This window comes from Toxotes jaculatrix, chromosome 19 (genome assembly GCF_017976425.1).
Source record: "Toxotes jaculatrix isolate fToxJac2 chromosome 19, fToxJac2.pri, whole genome shotgun sequence".
Lineage (NCBI taxonomy): Eukaryota > Metazoa > Chordata > Actinopteri > Toxotidae > Toxotes > Toxotes jaculatrix.
The window spans coordinates 13,213,261-13,232,653 of record NC_054412.1 but is presented as its reverse complement, the minus strand read 5'-3'; the positions used below and the strand labels follow the sequence as shown (position 1 = coordinate 13,232,653).

The 19,393-nt window shown below is 42.8% G+C and overlaps 2 protein-coding genes across 5 annotated transcripts in view; both read right to left on the bottom strand.

Annotated features, from left to right (window-relative positions):
* The window catches only part of ino80 (INO80 complex ATPase subunit), a 35,690-nt gene extending 22,320 nt beyond the window's left edge, over positions 1–13,370 (bottom strand). For 2 of the 4 annotated variants that reach the window (XM_041064935.1, XM_041064938.1), the window contains exons 1-25: positions 13,242–13,370; positions 11,820–11,884; positions 11,202–11,393; positions 10,412–10,569; positions 10,176–10,243; positions 9,837–9,983; positions 9,604–9,724; positions 9,261–9,466; positions 9,108–9,161; positions 8,692–8,895; positions 8,294–8,498; positions 7,710–7,777; positions 7,377–7,598; positions 6,874–6,954; positions 6,331–6,426; positions 5,429–5,488; positions 5,136–5,278; positions 4,601–4,685; positions 4,391–4,508; positions 4,092–4,177; positions 3,037–3,204; positions 2,558–2,691; positions 2,133–2,200; positions 1,800–1,893; positions 1,480–1,696 (exon numbers count right to left, since the gene is read on the bottom strand). In XM_041064935.1, the coding sequence (XP_040920869.1) occupies positions 1,480–1,696; positions 1,800–1,893; positions 2,133–2,200; positions 2,558–2,691; positions 3,037–3,204; positions 4,092–4,177; positions 4,391–4,508; positions 4,601–4,685; positions 5,136–5,278; positions 5,429–5,488; positions 6,331–6,426; positions 6,874–6,954; positions 7,377–7,598; positions 7,710–7,777; positions 8,294–8,498; positions 8,692–8,895; positions 9,108–9,161; positions 9,261–9,466; positions 9,604–9,724; positions 9,837–9,983; positions 10,176–10,243; positions 10,412–10,569; positions 11,202–11,353 (2,955 nt within the window). In that variant the 5' untranslated portion in view covers positions 11,354–11,393; positions 11,820–11,884; positions 13,242–13,370. Of the gene's footprint in view, positions 1–1,479; positions 1,697–1,799; positions 1,894–2,132; positions 2,201–2,557; positions 2,692–3,036; positions 3,205–4,091; positions 4,178–4,390; positions 4,509–4,600; positions 4,686–5,135; positions 5,279–5,428; positions 5,489–6,330; positions 6,427–6,873; positions 6,955–7,376; positions 7,599–7,709; positions 7,778–8,293; positions 8,499–8,691; positions 8,896–9,107; positions 9,162–9,260; positions 9,467–9,603; positions 9,725–9,836; positions 9,984–10,175; positions 10,244–10,411; positions 10,570–11,201; positions 11,394–11,819; positions 11,885–13,110; positions 13,217–13,241 lie in introns of those variants that run through there. The other 2 variants (XM_041064937.1, XM_041064936.1) reach the window with 2 other exon arrangements.
* Positions 13,371–14,146: 776 nt separating this feature from the next.
* On the bottom strand, positions 14,147–19,291 carry vps18 (VPS18 core subunit of CORVET and HOPS complexes). Its single transcript, XM_041064834.1, has 9 exons — positions 18,876–19,291; positions 18,583–18,724; positions 18,291–18,382; positions 17,676–17,926; positions 17,151–17,504; positions 15,781–17,043; positions 15,450–15,659; positions 15,131–15,367; positions 14,147–15,035 (listed from the first exon to the last, which is right to left on the bottom strand). The coding sequence occupies exons 1-9, from the start codon at positions 18,976–18,978 to the stop codon at positions 14,739–14,741; spliced, it is 2,949 nt and encodes a 982-aa protein (XP_040920768.1). The 5' UTR covers positions 18,979–19,291; the 3' UTR covers positions 14,147–14,738.
* Positions 19,292–19,393: the final 102 nt, after the last annotated feature.

The following is a 19,393-nucleotide window of genomic DNA, read 5'->3' as shown; positions in this document are numbered from 1 at the left end:
GAGTGAGTAATTTCTAGAAGCTCAAGTGGGAGTCTAGGGTCAGCATGGTCACTCAGCACATATACAGTATTAGCTCTCCAGGTGTCTGTAAGTTTCTTTGGTTCTCTCTTATACTTGAACTCGCTTCTTGTATTTTTCTGCTCTTTCGTTCTTTAAGCCGCTCCAGGGGGGTGTGAACCTAAGACACTAGGCAGCCGTCTGACTCAGTGTGATGAGGCCAGGAGAGGAAGACGAGGATGGAATTACCCCGACAGCATTTTCTCCTGAGTATTTTCCACCCAGCAAGTTAAGTTAGAATTGGTGGTAATGTGATACATATCTGGAAATAGGTAACTGTTCGCTGGACGAACGGTTAGATGAGATGTGTTTTCAAAGATTGTTTTTAGCTAAGTGGAGTAATTAAAACACACTCGGAGCAGTGACCGAGTAGAGAATCTGCAGGCTGCAGCTGTTCAGTTTTCTTTGCGGCTATCGGTTTATTTTAACTGATACTTATGCTTTGCTGTGTCTCCTTCCCAATAACAATTAGATTTCCAAATTGCCAAATAATTCTAAAAATAGAGGAAATATCTGCTGTCTCACCATAACCCCCGTGGTTCTCAGAACCCTACACATATGAAAACATTTGAGTGCAGCTAAAAAGCACTGTGGTGCGGTACATTTATCTTTTGAGATACTCAACTGACAGGCAATGCAGATTGCTAAGCTACAAGACAGGTATTGCCAAATTTTAATCTCTCCCAAAACAACAGTGTTGGATATGAACAACCATTTACCAACTTCTGTTACCACCGTCAGTGTCAGCATTATAGCCTCTGAGGTACTGAGGGAACAGCGGTAAGCCAAACCGTTTCGGGGAACTCTGCTCCCTTAACGGCGTTTCCATTGGAGGAAACAGGGTCTAAATGAAGCTCCAGGGAAATGGTTTTACCCCCCAAAAAGTCCCTGCTTGGAACAGAAGGAGTTCCATGCTGCTTTGAGTGTCATGTGGCTTAACACATTTGTAGAAATAGAAGTGCACCTATTCTGGAAGACTAAAAGTGTTTAGGGAAATACTGTCGGTGTAGCCTTTAGTCTCCTATTAAACAAAGACTCCTTATTTTTAATCTTCAAAATGTGCTTCATGATTTCTGGAGCATTTCCCTACATGTCTGACAGTAGAAGTACAGACAGACTCTGGTGTACACAGACTCAGACATACAGAGGGCGGGAGGACAGTGTTACTGGGTCACAGGGCTACAAAGGCATTAGGTTTCGCACTGGATCCCAGAGGAGTGAGAGGAAACCTGGGGCAGAGAGCACGTTGTGTGGCCCAACATAGACTGATGCTCTGGGGAGAGTTTCAGCATTGTCAGCGGCACACGCATCCCTACTGGAGTTTCACCTCTCTCACACACACCGATGTGTACCGCAGATGGCTACGCAAGAGTATCTTGTACATAGACCGTTGTCTGTCTGTGTGTCTTGTATGTGTCTTACCTGGAGGACAGGGCTGGTGTGCGTGTTGGGGAAGGCGGTGGGTCTGTTCAGCCACAGAATCAAGTCCTTGCTTGACAGACACTTAATCCTGGGCTGTAACCTTCCTCTGTCCCCCTCCCCGTCTCTGGCGCTGTCCTCCCTCTCTTCTTCAAGGCCAAATAGGCGTTGGTAGTAGAGCCGGTATGCAGCTTTCAGGGACAGAAAAAGGGCTAACCATCTGTGAAAGGGGTAGCCAGGAGACAGGAGAGAGAAATTTGCAACCAAACTTTGAAAGAAAATACTTTAAAAAGAACTTGATGAGATGGAAACTTAAAGCCCACCTTGCTAAGGTGCCTTGCAACATGAGGTTGGACATCTCAGCAGGCGACACGTCGATGAAGCGCAGGAAGGAGAAACAACTTCCTTTGTCATCACCTGGGAGAGTAAAACAAAATACAGGATGATAAATATAAAAATGAACAGAGACAGACAAGGGACAAAATGTGGAAATAGCATATTAGAGGAAGTAATGACAAAAACATTAAAGGCAGAAGAGAGAAACTGGGATGAAACTTGAATGTCAAATAAAAAAGATCATCTGAAATGAGAAAACAAACTCTCGAGTCCATCAAGAGCCATGTATAATCTGGGATCAAAGCCTTATTTGTGCTCACCTTTTCTGTGAAAGAGAGACTGCTGGATGTGGTTTGGAGAGAAGGGAGAAAACAGCACTTGAAGTAATCTGAGGAGGATGTAGAGAAAAAGACAGGGTTACACCTCTGAATGTGAGAAAAAGCAGGAGACTAAATTTGGGGTGATAATCTGATCCAAGGCCAACCCACAAAATTTCTGTGCGAAAGCTATAATTGGGATAATAGCCTTCTGCGAGTCCCAAATCAGTGAATATTCAAAATTAGAAAGATTTGCTATGAAAACAAATATAGCTGACAGCAAATTTACAGTAATTTTACAACAACACATTAAGCAATTTTGCTTTTACCTGTTTACATTGGATTTGGTTATATGTGTCCAGACCAACACCAAGAGTGTCTTTGAGCGTGTGCGTGGGTTGACAGTGTGTCTGTGTGTTACGGCTTACTTGTTCTTGGCCTGGTTGTGCGCGTGGATGAGGCCACGACGGTAGAGGAACTTAGACATGACGTAGGGCTTGATGGACATGTGGAAAGGAGAGCGTGTCTCTTGCCGCTCGAACAAGTCAGGATGATTACACACCTTCACAGAACCATAACAAAGACAGTGCCGTTCTTAAAATGTACAAAAGGAACAAACATTACTCAGGCTCATGTTTATTCTAAGACTGCCAGTTTCTTGTTTAAGAGTTTTGTTCCTGCTAATAAAATGTAGTGCGTTTATTACTATTGGTACATTAAAATTCCTTTGAAAACTTTCAAAGTCCACTGTAAAAATGATCAGAATACTACTAACATGACTGTGATCAATCATCATAACTGCCGCATCTGACAAAAAAATCAAAACCCTTTATAGCTGTAGTCGTTTAGGTTATACTGTTTCTGGACTGGAAACCAAAGTGATAGTATAACAGGCAAGAATTCCTACCTTCCTGAACTGCATGACCAGGTTCATGAGGGAGGAGGTGGTGCTGTGAGCCTGCTGGGCCGTGCCCATGGAAGACTGCAGCAAGTCCTCTATAGAGATCTTGTTCCTGAGAGCCTGGTAGAGCAGCCTCTGTCGGGACGTCAGCTGGCAGTAGGTCAGGATCTCAATCTGCAAGGGACCAATAAAATACATTGGTACATTGAAATACATCAAAATCAAAATATTTTTTTGTGGCCCTTGACAGGAAAAAGACTGATGCATAAAATAAAAGTATAAAATAAGCCCACAGCAAAAGCAAATGATTCAGTTTTTGATTCAGTATTTCCATCATGTTGCGATGCCTTAAAAAAAAACAAAAACAAAACACATATAGCATTTTCACTCAACCAAAAATGAATTTACGGCTGCAGACTTCATGCTCCGCCTGATCCACATTCTTCAAAACACACATCAAAATCTGGTTTTATCTGGCATCACGATTTGATCAAAACAGTGAAACTGAGCAACAACATACCATAAAAAAATCCCACCTGAACACCATGAACCGTGAATGAACTTCAACAGTTACTAGTGGCTTCAATAGACTTACAAAACAAAAGAAAACAACAACAGTGGAGAAGAAAACTAAGTGGCTGGCAGGATTGCATGTGGGTGCGAAGGAAAGTGAAAAAGACAGATGTGGGGGTGTGGTGAACTCTGCCATTCCTCTGACTCTGTGTATCGAGACTCCCACAGCGTGTGAGTGAGTATGTGTGCGTCGTGTGTGACAGCAAGAGAGCCACAGTCCAACATCTGTCAAGAGGATCTGCCAGCACAGGAATCATTCAGAAGCGTATTACAACACTTTCTGTGTCAATGGGGCATACAGGGAGACAGATGGATGAAGGGTGCGGGAGAGAAATGAAGTTACTTTTGCAGTATTGTTAGATAAACAAAAAAAATTTCATTCAAACTGGATTTTTTTAACTGCATTTTTTCATGAACATACTTGTGTCAAATATTGTTCCAATTAAATTAAATTTCAGCGATTCAGAGAAGTTTCTTTTCTCCTCTACCTTGTCTGAGAGCTCATTTTCCACATCCTTCTTGATCCTGCGCAGCATGAAAGGCTTAAGGATCATGTGCAGCCTGGAAAGCTGGTCTGAAACACAAACGTCAAACAACTGCGCTTAGCTACAAAACATATTACATGTAACAGTGAGCAGGAATAAAAGATCAGCGCTGGCACACAAATTATAGAATTTCCATACAAATAAGCTGAAAAACATTATGTGCTGTCAGCTGGAAAACTAGGAGAGAACTTCAACTCTCAGCTAAGAGGAACATTTTTTTGTCAGAGATAAGTTGTACTAACTCTCATCGATGGCTGATTTGTTTTCAGCGTGGCTCTCGATGTCCTTGGAGAACCACTCGTTAAACTCTTCATGGGAATCAAACAGTGTAGGCATGATGAAGTGCAGAAGGGCCCACAGCTGAGAGACAGTAATAACATACACCCGTTAACAGTTGTGCCTTGCACACACCAACTCACTTGTATACACACGCACACACACACGTCGCTCACCTCAGCCATCGTGTTCTGGATGGGCGTCCCAGTGAGCAACAGTCTGTTCCGACACTGGAACTGCAGGAGGATTTTCCACCGAACGCTGACAACAGACAGAAACATTGACTGGTGATGTAGTGCAACAACTGCATGGGTTTATCATCATTATTTAACATTTAACTGTGCTATAATCCCATGAATTACTCACAACTGTAAAACTGTTTCTATGTGTGGGAATACATTTCTCTCACACACATGCTCAAACTAACATTTTCTGACTAGATTTGTGGATTTTGGCCAGTTTCCAGCAGTCGCCCTGGCATGATGCATACGTGTTGTATGCATGTATGTACTGTTGAACACATGAGCAACTATTTCCTATTGCCTATTTCATTACAAACTGTGTTCCATTGCATTCAATTCCCACAGCATACTGAACCATAACTACGTAGAAGAATGTGTTTTTCCACTCTTCCAGCAACTACTAGACTCTGTTCATGTTACTACTGTACAGATTTACAGATAACAATTCTTTGTCAAGTTAATGCTTTACCTGGTGCTGCTTTTCAGTGCCTGGGCCTCATCCAGAACCATGTACTGCCACTTGACCCTCTGGAAGTATTTGACATCCTGGACCACCAGTTGGTAGCTTGTGATAACCACATGGAATGGTGCATTTTGTGTGTAAAGGGTTTTCTGTAAAAAATAAATAAATAAATAAAATATTGGCAGATGCAGGAAAAAAGATTAAGTAAATGAAGGAATGCAGCCTTTATTGTCCAAACAATACTTTACCAGCAATCTTCACAAACTCTGTGTTCCTAATCAACATCATTTCATCCTCACCTGGCTCCAGAATTTCCGAATCACCTTGCGGTCGTGAGGGTTTCCCCAGTATGGCAACACCTGGTGGACATATGAGTAATGTTAAAAACAAGGGGAAGAAGAGATTCAGCTCTGCCAATAAATTAAACAACGATCACTTGTGTGAATCTTCTTCATCTACACGATGTTCAAAATAAGTTCTTCCAAAACACTTATCGTTACACTGAGCAATTTAAGAAAAACAGGGTTGCGGAGAGGGAGTATGAATCACAGCTTCAGTTGTTGAGAATCTGATGTGAAAAGATTTAAACATCATTACATCACTCAACACAAGCTGGTATTCCATTGTTTTTGATCAGTCTTGCTTTGAGTGTTCAGGAAGCTTATCTTCAAATTGTGTAATAGGGTCTTTTCACACCTCATTAGCAAAACAGACTGGAATTGATTTATTTCCAAACTAGCACAGAAAATGGGCATAGTTGAGTGCTGAGCACATCGAGGAGTTATTTGTGTGTGTCGAAGCACAGCTGACATATTGATGTGTTTGATAAATGGCCTTTAGTTTAAAAGAATCCAGCCTGTCAAAAGCTGGTTAAAGCTTGCAAAAAGATTTTTTTAAGAACAGCCGCTCAACAATCAAAGTATTTACAACTTCGAAGTAAAGCGTTAACGGAAGTAATGCTACAACTGTCCTAATACAATACTGCCTCCTAGTGGATAGTTCTAGATATGTTTGAATCTTTGAATACTTAGTGTGCTTGCTCTCAGATGTTTAACAGCACTTCTCACAAGAACAAAACAGCACTGGGTTCAGCAGAGGAGCGCAAAAAAGCAGCGGAAATAAGGACGCCAGGATTCCTTCAGACACATTTTTGCAGGTGTTTCCGTTAGCATGCTCACTCAGCAGTGCCGTGCATTCTCACCTTGAATTTGGGCACAAAGCGGGTGAACTCCTGATGCCAGTTGTTGAGCGTGGACGCTGGAGAGATGATCAGGAATGGACCCCAGATGTTGTCTCTCTGTGCAAGAAGAGAAAAGAGAATACACTGTCAGCCGCTGCAACAGGTGGTCTCTTTGGATGTGCATGAGTGAGTAGCACCCAATAACAGGAAACCCTGGAGGAACAAGGCATGCATCTTCCTGTCAGCGATAGTTCAACACCGAAAAACGATCATTTCCCTTGAATTCCACTTTTTCTCCCTTTGGAGTTACGGGACCAAAAACGCTGGCAGATCAGCTGTTCACAACAATGAAATAAGTCATCTGACTCATTCAATGAAATATTCCAACACCTGCAAATGGCTCAGCCAGAAACCAGGGACTCTTTAAAGGATGCAGGTGCACAAAGGAGCTGGATGTCAGATGTTTTCATAACTCTGTATTAACAGCAGAGACAATTGAATATTCCACAACGTTTTTTGAAGTGTGTGGTGAATGAACCCCTTTGGCCCGATGTTCTCTCTCACCTCTGCAAGGTGTGCCAAAAGGGCAATACTCTGGACTGTCTTCCCCAGTCCCATCTCATCTGCCAGGATTCCATTGATTCCCTGCAGAGAGATAAGAAAACAAAGGAGAAAATAAATCATTCAACATGTAAAATCAAGTACAGCATAATATGAAATTATCTGAATGCCCAAAAAACACCCAGCAATGACTGTAAAACAAAAAAAAACCCTAAAAACTGTGTGTTTGAATTGATTCAGAAACAGTGAACTGAGAACCCATGCAGCACATCTGCTGGCCAAAAGTTATACTGCAACTTATGTGTTAGATTGGTGGCTGCACACAAAGTAACTGAAAATAATTCTTGCAACTCTAGGTTTTTCTAATTCAATAATAAACATTAGGAAACCCGAAACAAACAAAACATTAAGGGTCACAGAAAATATTCCCATGAACCTAAGACACAAATCCAGACAGGTCTTGAATTTTAGGCACAGAGATGACAGACAGACAGAGATATGCACACCTGTTCGTAGAGGTTTGCCAGCCAGTTCATGCCTTTGAGTTGATAACCCTTGAGCTTGCCATTGAAGATGGTGGGCTGAGGAATGTCTTCACCGGCGTGGATGGATGGGTTGGAAAGGCTGTAGCTCTCTCCAAACCCAGAGCCGGCGGCTGAGGACGAGCCACCAGCTGCATGCAGAGACGCGCTGCGGCTGTCTTTTGCCTCCTCATCAAACATTCGCGTCTACAGGGAGAGGTTTGGGGATTGGCACAGCATAGAAAGGGTAGTAGTATCAGTGTGTGTATGTTTGTGTGGGAGGAGTACACCTCTAAGGGAGTGCATGCATCTACTTACTCTCTCTTGATGAATCTGGTAAGCTTCTTGGGCATTCCTCAGGGCCTGAGACTTGTAGTATTCACTATCTGAAATCGCATACAATCAACTTGTGCATAAAACCACAGAATCTAGTTCAATCTGACATTTCTTTCCCACATACAAAAGCCTATTCCACACAGCAAGCCTACAACAATGGAATTCTACCAGGAATGATTCCCATGTATTTTCTAATGAATTGTAGTTTATTATTAGGAAGCAGCAGATTGTAACTTGCAATGACAAATGATAGTGTTGATTGACAAACACTGTCATCTAAACGACCTCCTTCATATTTTCAGGAGGTCCTGGCTCAAAGGCATAGTAAAACTACACAGGGGGAAAAACATTAAATATAATCTACAGATAGAAAACTGGCTAAAGAGGCAATAAATACACTGATAACTGTCTCATGTTGGCATTTAAATTTACACAACATCGTACAGGGGAACTTGGTCAACATCTAAACAAAGGGACTCAGGAAACGTAAATAAAAACAATTACTACAGAGTTCCAGTTCTGTTCAGCGGACACAACAACAACAAACTTGACTGAGATATTCATACCATAGTCTTCCTGTCCCATGTTGACCATTACGCCTCCTCCAATGTCTATCTGTCTCTGAGCTGCAGTGTCTTCAAGCTTTCTAAGAATTTCCTCCTGAGCTGTGTCTCCTCCTGGACCCCCCACGCTGGGTTTACCACTCATAAAATGAGCATAGAGCTCTGTCTGGGTTATGAGGAAATTTAGTTTGCGCTGCTGACGTTTGGCCTGCAAGAGACGGAGGAAAGCATATATCACCATTCAGGAATTTCAGAGGGTAGTATATCTGAAATCTATACTTTTTTTTTTTAATATATATTTCAGTGCTTTCAGTGGTGCAATTATTGCAATACAGAATCTGCTGTGGAAAGCAAAAGCCGAATAAGTAACCTCTAAAGACAACAATTTCGATTCCACTTACCTCTCTCATTTCCTCATCCAGCTTACGTTGCTCCAGGGCCTCCTTCTCTGCCCTCTTCCTGTGCTCCTTCTCCACTTTTTCATATTTCTTCCAGTAAAGCATCATCTCCTTGGTAAGACGTCGAGCCCGGGGTAGCGTCTCCTTACAGTTCTTCTGAGCCTGGATAGCCGCACGCCGCACTTCTCGCATGCACTGATGAGCCAGCTGGTACAAACAAAACAGAGATTATATGTTTGAATGAAGCTACAATTAACACTTGCACTTTTAAGCAATGAGAGTTGGTGTCAACAAGTCGACTATCAGCTGAAAATTGCAACAGTCTGAAGTATTTTTCCACAAGTCTGTTTGACAGTTTTTCAGGATAAAATCTTTAGAAGTTAGTGCCATCAAAGCAGTAGTGTGTACACTTGACTTACCTTTTTAGCATTGGTCAACACCAAGTTCTTAGCGGAAGTCTTCTGCTTGAAAGACTGCAAAATAGGTATAAATAAGAGAATTAAGACTAATGAACCTCTGAAAATGAGGATTAATGACTGACCATTTTCTTTATTAGTGTCTTTCATACTAACCTTGGGGATCTCCTTTTTGGCGATGGTGAGCCAGACCTTGCGCCGCCGCGCATTGAGCTGCTCAATGGTCAGATGTTTCTTCTTCACCATGGGCAGTGGTGCATCATGGGAAAACTTGGCGAAGATCTTGGTGACATAAGGACGCCCCTCTTCCAGAAATTCTCCCTCTCCACGTTTCTTCTTCTTCTTCACCTTTTTCAGTTTGGCTGAAAAAAAAAGGGGTCACATTTTAAAAAGCTGAAATCTAGTCAACTATTCCAGTACTTATCCAGTTCATTCTCCTGTGCTGCATTGACACGATCATGACTCCAGGAGATTCCAGAGATTTCTTTTTTGTCTTTACCCTTGAATTTCTTTTCATCTTTGATTTTCTTCTTCTTTGGACCCAGCAGGTGTCGCTGTTGCTCGTAGAAGGGGTCATGCGTAGAGAGGAGTCCAGTGCTGTAGTACTGATATTGGTGAAGCTGTAGGACAGGTATAGACCGACAGAAAAAAAACACAACGATGACATTTCAAAAACATATGTTTAGCTGTATTCTAAATATTTCTGGGTACCGTATATATGAGGATGTGTACCTCCCGGTCGGAGTGGAACTTGCTCTGGTGCTGCCTTGTGTAGCGATGTAGCCTCAGCATGTCATGCAGCTCCTCCCGAGACAAACTGAAGTCAGAGTCATCGGAGTCGGTGTCCGAGTCTGTAGTGTCATCACTCAGTAAGATACTCTGCAAGAGACAGAGGAGGAATGTGGTTAAAGGAAGCTGAGGGTAGTAAGTGAGAGAATAAAGTGAGAGAATAAATTAAGTAGGGCCGCACCTAATATCTTTGTGTATTAATTTATTGGTTATTTAGCTTAATCTATTAAACAGACTGAATGCTTTAATGGGCAGCATGATAGGAATATGTTTATAAAATACCTTGAGCCATTTCCTGTTTTTCTTCAGCTTGGAGAAATTGTAGAGGCTTGTTTTATCTGACTTTTGATCTGTAGGTGGGGTTTATAAGAACAGAATGGCATCATATACACAATCTGATTGAGTAAATGAATATACATTAGCCATATCTGCCATGACAGAGTAAATGACAGCAGTAAGGACATGCTTCTGTTGTAATATATGAATAACATTATTAAAAGTGTCTGTGTGTATCGTACCTTTACCTTGCAGCAGAACTCCATTGAGGGGTTTGCCCTCCGTCAATCCATCCCCCTGCTCACATGACTCACTCTTCACTGTCAAAGCTGTATGTTGAGTGGAGTGGTCCAGTGATAGCCCTGTCCCCAGTGCACTATCGTTGTCATCACTGTCATCACTAGAATATGAGAAATACATCGCTGTAAGCCTAACATCTGCATCCTGTATCTCACTTTTATTCTTGGATATGTATCTGGTCATATAAACACTATATGCATGACAGAAGAAGAATCATTTATTGTACAAGTATAATTTTAAAACACACAGGAAATCTGACCACTGCATTAAACCCATCCATGAGTAGTGAACACACACACACACACACCAGGAGCAATGAATACACACAAACACGCCTTGCTCAAGGGCACTTCAGCCATGAAAGGGAAAGCGCCAGGGGAACATATTGTGGTACAGCGTTGCGTACTACTGACCGGATCTACCACATGTAATGTAAAACAGAAAAGAACTTAAGTCCCTCTGAAATTAAATTTTTGCTTTATTTAACAGTACAGTTGGTCTAGAGATCTGATGGAAGATTGCAAAAATGCACTTTAATGTTTTTTATTCATCTAGCTGCTATTGGTTCAGCTTGCAAGCCTGTAACAAAAAAATTGCACTGACAGCACTAATCTCTACATCCAAGGAAGAGCTGTCTTTAAACAGCAATACCCACTGAAACTGGTCCTAGGCTGTACCCTGGAACAAACCAGTGGTTGAGTATGCCCACCCTCAACTCCCCTCTGCCTGTACCTGGTTACGTCTCTGTTGAAGATGGTGGCAGTCTGGCGCAGGAAACTGTCCAACTTCAGGGATCTTTCTAAGCGTTGCAAGTAGAGAGGTTTGGCCAGGCCAGAGGTCCCTGATACCCCCAAATCCAGCCGGCCACCCTGCCCTGACGCCATGCAGCACAGACACCTCTGCCCAGCAGGGCAGGAACTTTTACTGAAGAGAGAGAAGTAGAAGAGAGAAACATGGATGGGCAAACAGTTCAAGGTCACAATGAGCAGCACAGGACAGTGCTAACTGTAGGATGAGTAAGGCTTTGTCTGTTTGCTGTAATCCACCTAACCAAAGGTATGAAGATTCATACAGCTTAAAAGGATTTGTAAATTGCTCATTTGATGTTCAGAGGCAGTTTTTGAATTATGCCTTTGTTATCCCTATCCAGATTTTCCCAGCCAGCAAAATCTGGGATGCAGGAGAAACTCTCGTTACAGCCTTGTTACAAACCTCTCAATCACCACCCACATCTCAGATGTTGTCAGAGTAATTTATTCCAAATATAAGGTTACCCTCCTCCAATGGTTTGGCATGCAGAATTAAACCAGCTCAAAATTTGTAGTTCAAAATACAGCATAGTGGACCTACCTTCTCAATAAAGGATGTCATTGTTCTTGATGCCAAGAGAAATGATCAGACAAAGGTGAAAAACCCTACAAAACAAGAAACACGCTGTCACACACAGATATTGAAATGACAAGTGTGAAAAGTGTTTTCATGGAGAGGCTAGTGCACTTTTACATGTTATGTGTTCTGCTTAAAGGGAATTTGCTTTAATGTGCAATACAGCAAATGTGAGTGTTCCTGACTATAAAATAAAGAACTGCTTCCATAAAACATTTTTTGTTCACAAATGTCAAATAATAAAACAATAAACAACACGTAATTTCTCCACTACTATCCACTACTATTAATATATAAATTGTAAATAATTACAATGTTTATAATATAAATACTATATAAAAGAAAGTATAAGGGCTAGCTGATGTCTACTTGATTTTACCTATTTCCTATTCTTGCATCACTGGCAATAAAGAGCTGTTAAGCAATTATACTTGATCTAATGTAAATTGTTTCATATAATCAATTATACGGTTAACGACTGCCAAATATTAAAGTAGTGTCTACGATTTCATTTTATTTCTAAGTGGACAGGTGACTGTTTCGACTGTAACATTTTGTGTGGTTAACTTATACAACTTGTCTGTAATTACTGCTCAGACTTTCTGAGACAAGTTCATTGCCTTGTATATGGGAGGATGACAAGAACTAAAGCCAAGCAAGAGTCTGGTCTTCTTTTTCAAATGAAGAAAACCTGAGAGCTGTGTTTTCCTTCTTTTTGCTATTGTGTCGTTATAATATATTTAGCTAGCAGGTCCACGCTAGCACTCGCCAGGCTTTGCTAGCTAACCTTGGATGGTGCACTGTATTGTAGCTTGCAAGCTAACGACCGTTAGCTGCCTCGCTATGTAAGCACAGGCTGCACTGCCTCCGATCAATGATACTAAAGGGTCAAGGTGCTGGAATACACTCGCAGACAGCTTGTTGGTTTAAGTATGCCACGCTAAAGATATCAATTAGCTTTGGTAGTTGGTTTGCCCAACATCCAACCTTTGGTACAGTACGACTACCTCCCTGCTACCTCCTGTCTAATGTAGCTTGTCATCAGTAACGTTAGCTTATGAAATACTAAAGCGTTTTGACTCAGACGTCCTCTCACACCATTAATATGAAGTATTCAAATCGGCCCTGTCTCTTTAAGGCTACCACCTCCCTTCCTAAACAATGTATTAAGATATGATATTGGTTTAATGGCGATTCTTTAGCTAGTTAGTTGCGATACAGCGACAGCCAGGCCCTCCGCCCGCGCCTCTCGTACCCTTGTTGCGGACACGAGCGGGGACTCGGTTGCCTGGTGAACGAATGATCCCCATGTTTTAATTCTTTCTCCCTCCCGGCCATCTTCCCCCATTGCTCCTTCGCCATAACAACCACCACGGAGTCTCTCACCTCGGCCCCGTGTCCCCCTTTTCGTCTCTCTCGTCGCTGCTGCCGACTCTCGGTTCTCTGACTCCAAAATGGCGGTTTGAGGCGCCGAGCGAGTCTGTGAGCTTTGAGTCGGCAGCAACAGCAGAGAGGCGGCCACTTTCTGTTACTGAGAGAGCAGAGACACGACGCCATGGCGAGGATACAGCAAGGAGCAGGCGTTTCAATCAATCGCAGAGAGAGGGTCGTTCGCTCTTCGATATCTCCAAGGACGCGACTGTGACAAGACATCCCAGCGCTACCTTTAGTTAATAAAGTTCGCTAAACGTCCACCATATATACCGTTCTGGGCCGTATAGGCACAACTAATGCAAACGTATCGATGAATTTCCGATGTTGATTAATAGTGTCTGCTCACTGCGAAGATTACCGAGCTACGTCTTACGTCATCAGAAGGGAACTCCGTTTTAGGTGAGGCAGTTTAATGCCCACAAAAACGTGACAATTATAAACTTATCTGGCTTCAGGTGTTGACAGTGAATGGCATTTTTCAAAAATTAAATGCTTATTTATATCTATAAGTATAATAAAATTTAGTAATTTATAGTAGTAATGATTATGTGATATAGACCACATTTTAAATCAGAAAATAAACACATGGAGCAGGTAGATCAAACCAATAATGCCGTCAAAGTGGCCGAAACAAATCTTTGTTAAACCACAGCTCAATCCCAAACCATCAGTTACACATCTTCCTCTTGTGCTGTGTAAATATGCTCTTTTCCATGTTCTGCTTCAGCTTTTTTTTTTTTTAATTCCTCTGGAGATGGCCTTCTGAAGAACTGTTTTGATTTCTCTCAGTGCAGCTGATAGTTGAAATCATTTCTTAAATATTTACTACACTTTAAACAACCAGAATAATCAGTCCATCAGTACTGATGCTCTTTAATTTGCCACAACTGAACTGCAAAACAGAGAATATATGAAGTATCAGTTTATTAACCTGTCCCACATTAACTGCTAGATGAACACCAGGCTGTAGATTGGAGAAGCTGAACTCAGCTAGAGAGAAACAGATATTGTTCAAGTGCATGTTATATTTTAATGGAACAAACAAGTGCATAAGCTAATGCTGTTAATCAGTGTATGGTGTAGTTAAATCTGAATCTTTTTCAACCAATATAATCAGAGGTTCAGGCACATGTATGTACTGTAGAGTCCTGGCATTAATTTACATCACCACATCGTCAGTGTCAATTCATGTGCACTTTTCACTAAATGCTTCCATACAAAGTGCAAAGGTCTTTAAATCAGCTTCATATACCACCATCAAAAGAAGTGTATTCTAAGGAAAGCAACTGAAGCTGACACAGTTTTCAACAGTAGGCACTACCAACAGGTAATCAGGTTAATGTCTGTATCAACTGACTGGGTCTGTTCTATGGATGATGCAATTTCACAAGCATACAAATAGTGGACTGTCGTGTCTCTTTTCCACATGGGGAGAACAGGAGGCCTCATTCATAGCCAGCTGGATTTCTCCTCCTCAAATTTCTGTGGATCAATGAAAGGCTTGTCGATGGATTTGATCATTAGTTCGCCGCAGTACACACACTCAGATGCAATGATGTCATCGATGTCCGATTTTATCTGCTCCCGGGTTGTGCCTGCAGTGCCCTTTCCCAGGCTGGAAGTGTCTCCATCGTCCTTGGGCAGTGGGCGATGGCGTGACTTGGAGGATTGCGTGGTTGCAGCCAGCTTTTTCTGCAGCTCGTCCAGGCGACTCTGCTTGTAGGCCGACAGGTGAGGGGTCACTTCCTAAAAGGAGGAAAAGGAACATATGGGAATTATTACTACACTGAACCTGTTCAGAATTTTTGGAGCTGAGTTGATATTCTATAAAATGGTTTTACCTGGAACAGGCAGTCATAGTGGAACATGTGTCCACACAGGAATAAATAGAAGGGCCTGTTGAGTAACGGAAAGTCACAAGCAGCACATTTTTCTTGGGAATCCACAACACCGTATTTGTTCCTCATTTCTTGGATGTCTTCTCTGATGCGTTTAGCACTTTCTGTAGCTTCCTCCATTTCCTGCTTGAGCTCCTCAATGTGCTGGTTGTACTCCTCCAGGGAGATGCAGATGGCCTCCTGAGAAACCATGGTGAATAGAATTTGACTACAAATGATTACATTCCTCAAAAGACCTGAAAGGAAATACAAGGTTACAAACCTTAAAGTGGTCGATGGTGACAAAGTCCGGGAAGAAGGGCAGGATGTCTTCAATCTTGAGCAGGTTGCAGCTGGACAGACAGTTCATGGCTTTCTTCACATCTTTCTCCTCCTGCACAACATGCCGGGCAATCTTCAGCCAAAGCTTTTTCCTCAGTTCCTCGTCATCCTCAGGCAGGTCAGCGCATGCCTTGGCCAAGTCGACATCTACCTATGGGTAATAAATGCATTTTAAGTAAGTGGACCTGTCAAATTTTGTCAAAGATTACAAAGAACAGGGATTTTTAATAATGATCTGGATAATTTTCTGTAAGTAATTATGCATCACTTACTTGTAAAGCAAGATCCACTGCTTCCTCATACAGTTCCATAATCCTATAAACCAGGACACAGGCCCGGAGGTAGCCATGTTCAGCACACAATCTAAGAGCGTACTTCAAGTCATAGTGTATCTCTGAAGCGTGTGTACCTGCTTGCTCCAAATACAACAGCAGAGAGTCCGGCTTATACTTAGCGTAGAGCGACAGCAGGTAGTTATGGATTGCTTCCTCAGTCACATTGAGCTCGTACACACAGAACTCCATGTAGCGGATGGTTTCACTGATCTGCTGGGTGCTGCCCATCTGGCTGTAGTTCATCAGAGCTGGGATGAGCTTCTTTGGGTCCAGCTTCTGGCCCATCTGAATCCACGCGTCCACTACTTTTTTCGGAATGTGCTGCATGAGGACGGGGGAGAACTTGTAAAAAAGCTTCTGATCACAGTGCTTGGAAAGCACATCCAGAGCGGCGCTGTAGTCATCATGTTGGCAGTAGTGGGATATCACTCTCTCGTAGTCCTGCATGACAACTGAGAAGTAAACCATGTCGTCGACGTTGCCGTGGCTGGCCAGCAGGTCGTAGATGGTGCTGCGATTGTTGAACAGGCACTCTTTGTGCTTGGAGCTGCTGAGGAAGTGGCGGAACTCATCACGGGTCTCCTGAAAGATCACGCTGTTGCCATCACTCTCCAGCTGGCCGAGGCGGTTCAGGTAGAGCTCTGCTAGCCACGTGACGAGCAAGGTGATCTGCGTTCTCTCGCTCTGTTTCAAATTATTTAGTTTCTTCAATAAGAACTCCTTCAAGGCTTCCTCTTGTTTGGCTTCGATGAACTTGAGTGCTATCTCTTCAAAGTAGTTCTGTGTCAGTGCGTAGCACTTGGCACTCTCTAGGTATCGCTTATTCTGGAAGCAGTGCTCAGCCTCCTTTGCCAGCACCATGTCCATGCACTCAGGCCGGTCACGGCAGTACTCCTTTGCCAAATCAAATTTATTCATGCTCATGTACATTTGCCAGACGTCCCTGGCCTCGCGCTGGATGTGATACCGGAAAACTGCCCGCTCAGTGTAGATCCACACCAACCCACCAACTGGGTCCTTGATCATCTTCTTGAGGGTGCCAAATTTATCTGGGAACACATCCTCATATACCACCTGTCCGTTCAGAGTGCAGATGGCCTTAACTCGGTCATGCAGCAACAGCAGGAAGTGGAACTGTGTCAGCACAATGGAGATTGGTTTTTTGACAGTAAGGTCAATGTCCGGGGTGTACTCCCATACCTGTTTGATTGCCAGGGAGGAAATATGGAGAAGTATGTGAAATGAAAATTAGATAGAGGTAAACATTATTGAGACATGTGAATACTCTCCCAAACGCAAACATTTACCTGCACATCACTCAGCAGGGAATCAGGCCTGACGTAGTCCAACTGACCATAAAGAACACCATTACCCATCATCCAGGCAAACGCCTTAGGGGAGGTCCGCAGCTTTGAGGTGTAGAAGGTGATCTCACTGTAGCCCATGTTGGCTGGGAACTCCTGGAAACTGGGCAGCAGGTCCTGGTTCTGATTGAAGATGGAGCTGAAGCCTTGCTGCTCTGACCCCTCGGCCACCTTACCCACAAACTGGAACAAGCGTTTCCGGGTGGTGGCGATGATGAAGTACTTGTTCTCCAGGCCACGCTCCACTTCCAGGCAGCAGACAGGTGCTGGCTTCCCATCCTCCTCCAAGGCGTGGACCTGCCTCAGCATAAGAACATGGAATTGTTTAGGCAGGAATAAAACATGTGGGTCAGTATTACTTATAGTAACATGGGTAAACCGAGCAATATCTTCAAACAGTACATATGCAAAAAATGTACATTCTTATGACCAAATATTGCCGTCTCAGACAATAAGACATTCTCTGACCTGTCTGAAGTATTGGTCTGGATTGGTGTTGAACAAGCTGCCCTCACTTGCAGAGATCTCAGCCTCAAAGATGATGCCTTGACTGGTGCCAACCAAGATGGGTCCCGTGCTGGTCTCATTGCCCAGCAGCTTGTTCCAGCCCACGCTCTCGATGAGGTGGCCTCTCCAGCGGGACAGACTGCGTACCTTCTGGGTGTTCCTGTTGAGGTACAGACACTCGCTGGTGCTCAGGCTGATCAGCACATGGGAGCCTGCAGTAGGAAAATATGGAGGAGGGACATGGCTGCTGTTGTTAATAAATCATAACCATGACACTGCCAGAGTTATACTATAAATTATTCAATAGCATCGAGCATGGGGCACTGGTGTTGCTGTAGACTCTGAAACATTTTTACTTAATAACTTAAAAATGCTGTCTTAAAAGTAGATTTCCATTCATCCAAGCTAAGCCATAGTAGACACGAGTTTCATGGCTGATAATATTCCCATATAATTTTACCTCATGAATTACGACAGAGTACCCAACAATGAACAATATAGTAAATTACTCATGTAATTATGATCCATGAAATGAAATTAATTGAAAATCTGAATACACGGTGTGACTTTTCTCACCTGTGGGGTCCAGGAATAGTCTGTGCACTTTGCTGTCATCTTTCCTTCCTAATTCAATCTGATTAGGCTGATCTGGTTTGGCCAAGTCAATCCTGTACACAACAGAACATGAAAACATTACTATCAGCAGCAATAACAACTCTTTTAGAGGCTTCAGTAAACAACAATAACAGCAAATGAGTACTAATCACAGTGAAGAACAGCCATTAACTCAAACTAATCCAATCAAAACCATACAAACACTAGTGACCATTAACACAGTGTTTTAAGTGTTTATGATAGTGTTATTTGCCTCAGCAGGGTGTCCTTTCCCAGGCTCATGCAGAGCTGATTGTTGCAGACCGCAAGATGGTTTATCTTCTCTGGGGGTGTAAAATCGATTCTCTGCTTGTTGAATATCGGTTTCTCTTCCTCAAGTCTCACATTCACAAAACCTAACGAGAAGGAAAGCGTTTCTGTCAGTACAAGGATGCCTCCACAAAATGGCGGCCGAACTTTAACGTTTATTACGCATTGATAATCCTAATATACATCCTTGCATGTATTTGATCTGACGGAGCATCTCCCGAGAGGAGGGCGACCTACCTGAATGTGCTATCCCGATGTTGGCATTCGACAGGCGGCTGTGCTGCTGCGCACTCTGCCTTGTGTTTTGCGAGTCCTCGTACTCATCAAGAATTGAAGCCATGGCTTAATGTACCTTATTTCACCTTATTTCAACACCTGTGAAATAAATTCTCTCCAGAGAGAAACGCTGGCGAAGAGTCAATTCTAAGACGACATGGCTAAACAGCTAGCTAACTAGCTATCACAACTTCCCCCCAGTTCAGGGCTCACCAACGCATTTCCTCTCACCGCATCATCTAAACTGAGATGCAAAGTGTAGAATATATTATACACTGGAACATAAACATATGAATATATGAAATATCAACCATTCGCGCTATCATAACAGCTAACTTAGCTTCCGACTGCACAGCACACAGGGTGGACTCGGACAATCAGGTGACACAGGGAATCATGTGATCACATTTAGTGTGTAGTGCCCATCTTTGTCACAGGGGGGCGCAGTTCGCCCAAAATTAGAGCGTAGACGTGATAAC

What these genes read in the sequence shown, in the direction of transcription:
- vps18 (XM_041064834.1), bottom strand. Translation starts at nt 18,978, where the DNA reads ATGGCTTCAATTCTTGATGAGTACGAGGACTCGCAAAACACAAGGCAG. An exon ending in CAGACCAATACTTCAGACAG is followed by an intron (nt 17,505 to 17,675) that starts GTCAGAGAATGT and finishes ATGCTGAGGCAG; the next exon opens with GTCCACGCCTTGGAGGAGGA. An exon ending in CAGTGGATCTTGCTTTACAA is followed by an intron (nt 15,660 to 15,780) that starts GTAAGTGATGCA and finishes TATTACCCATAG; the next exon opens with GTAGATGTCGACTTGGCCAA.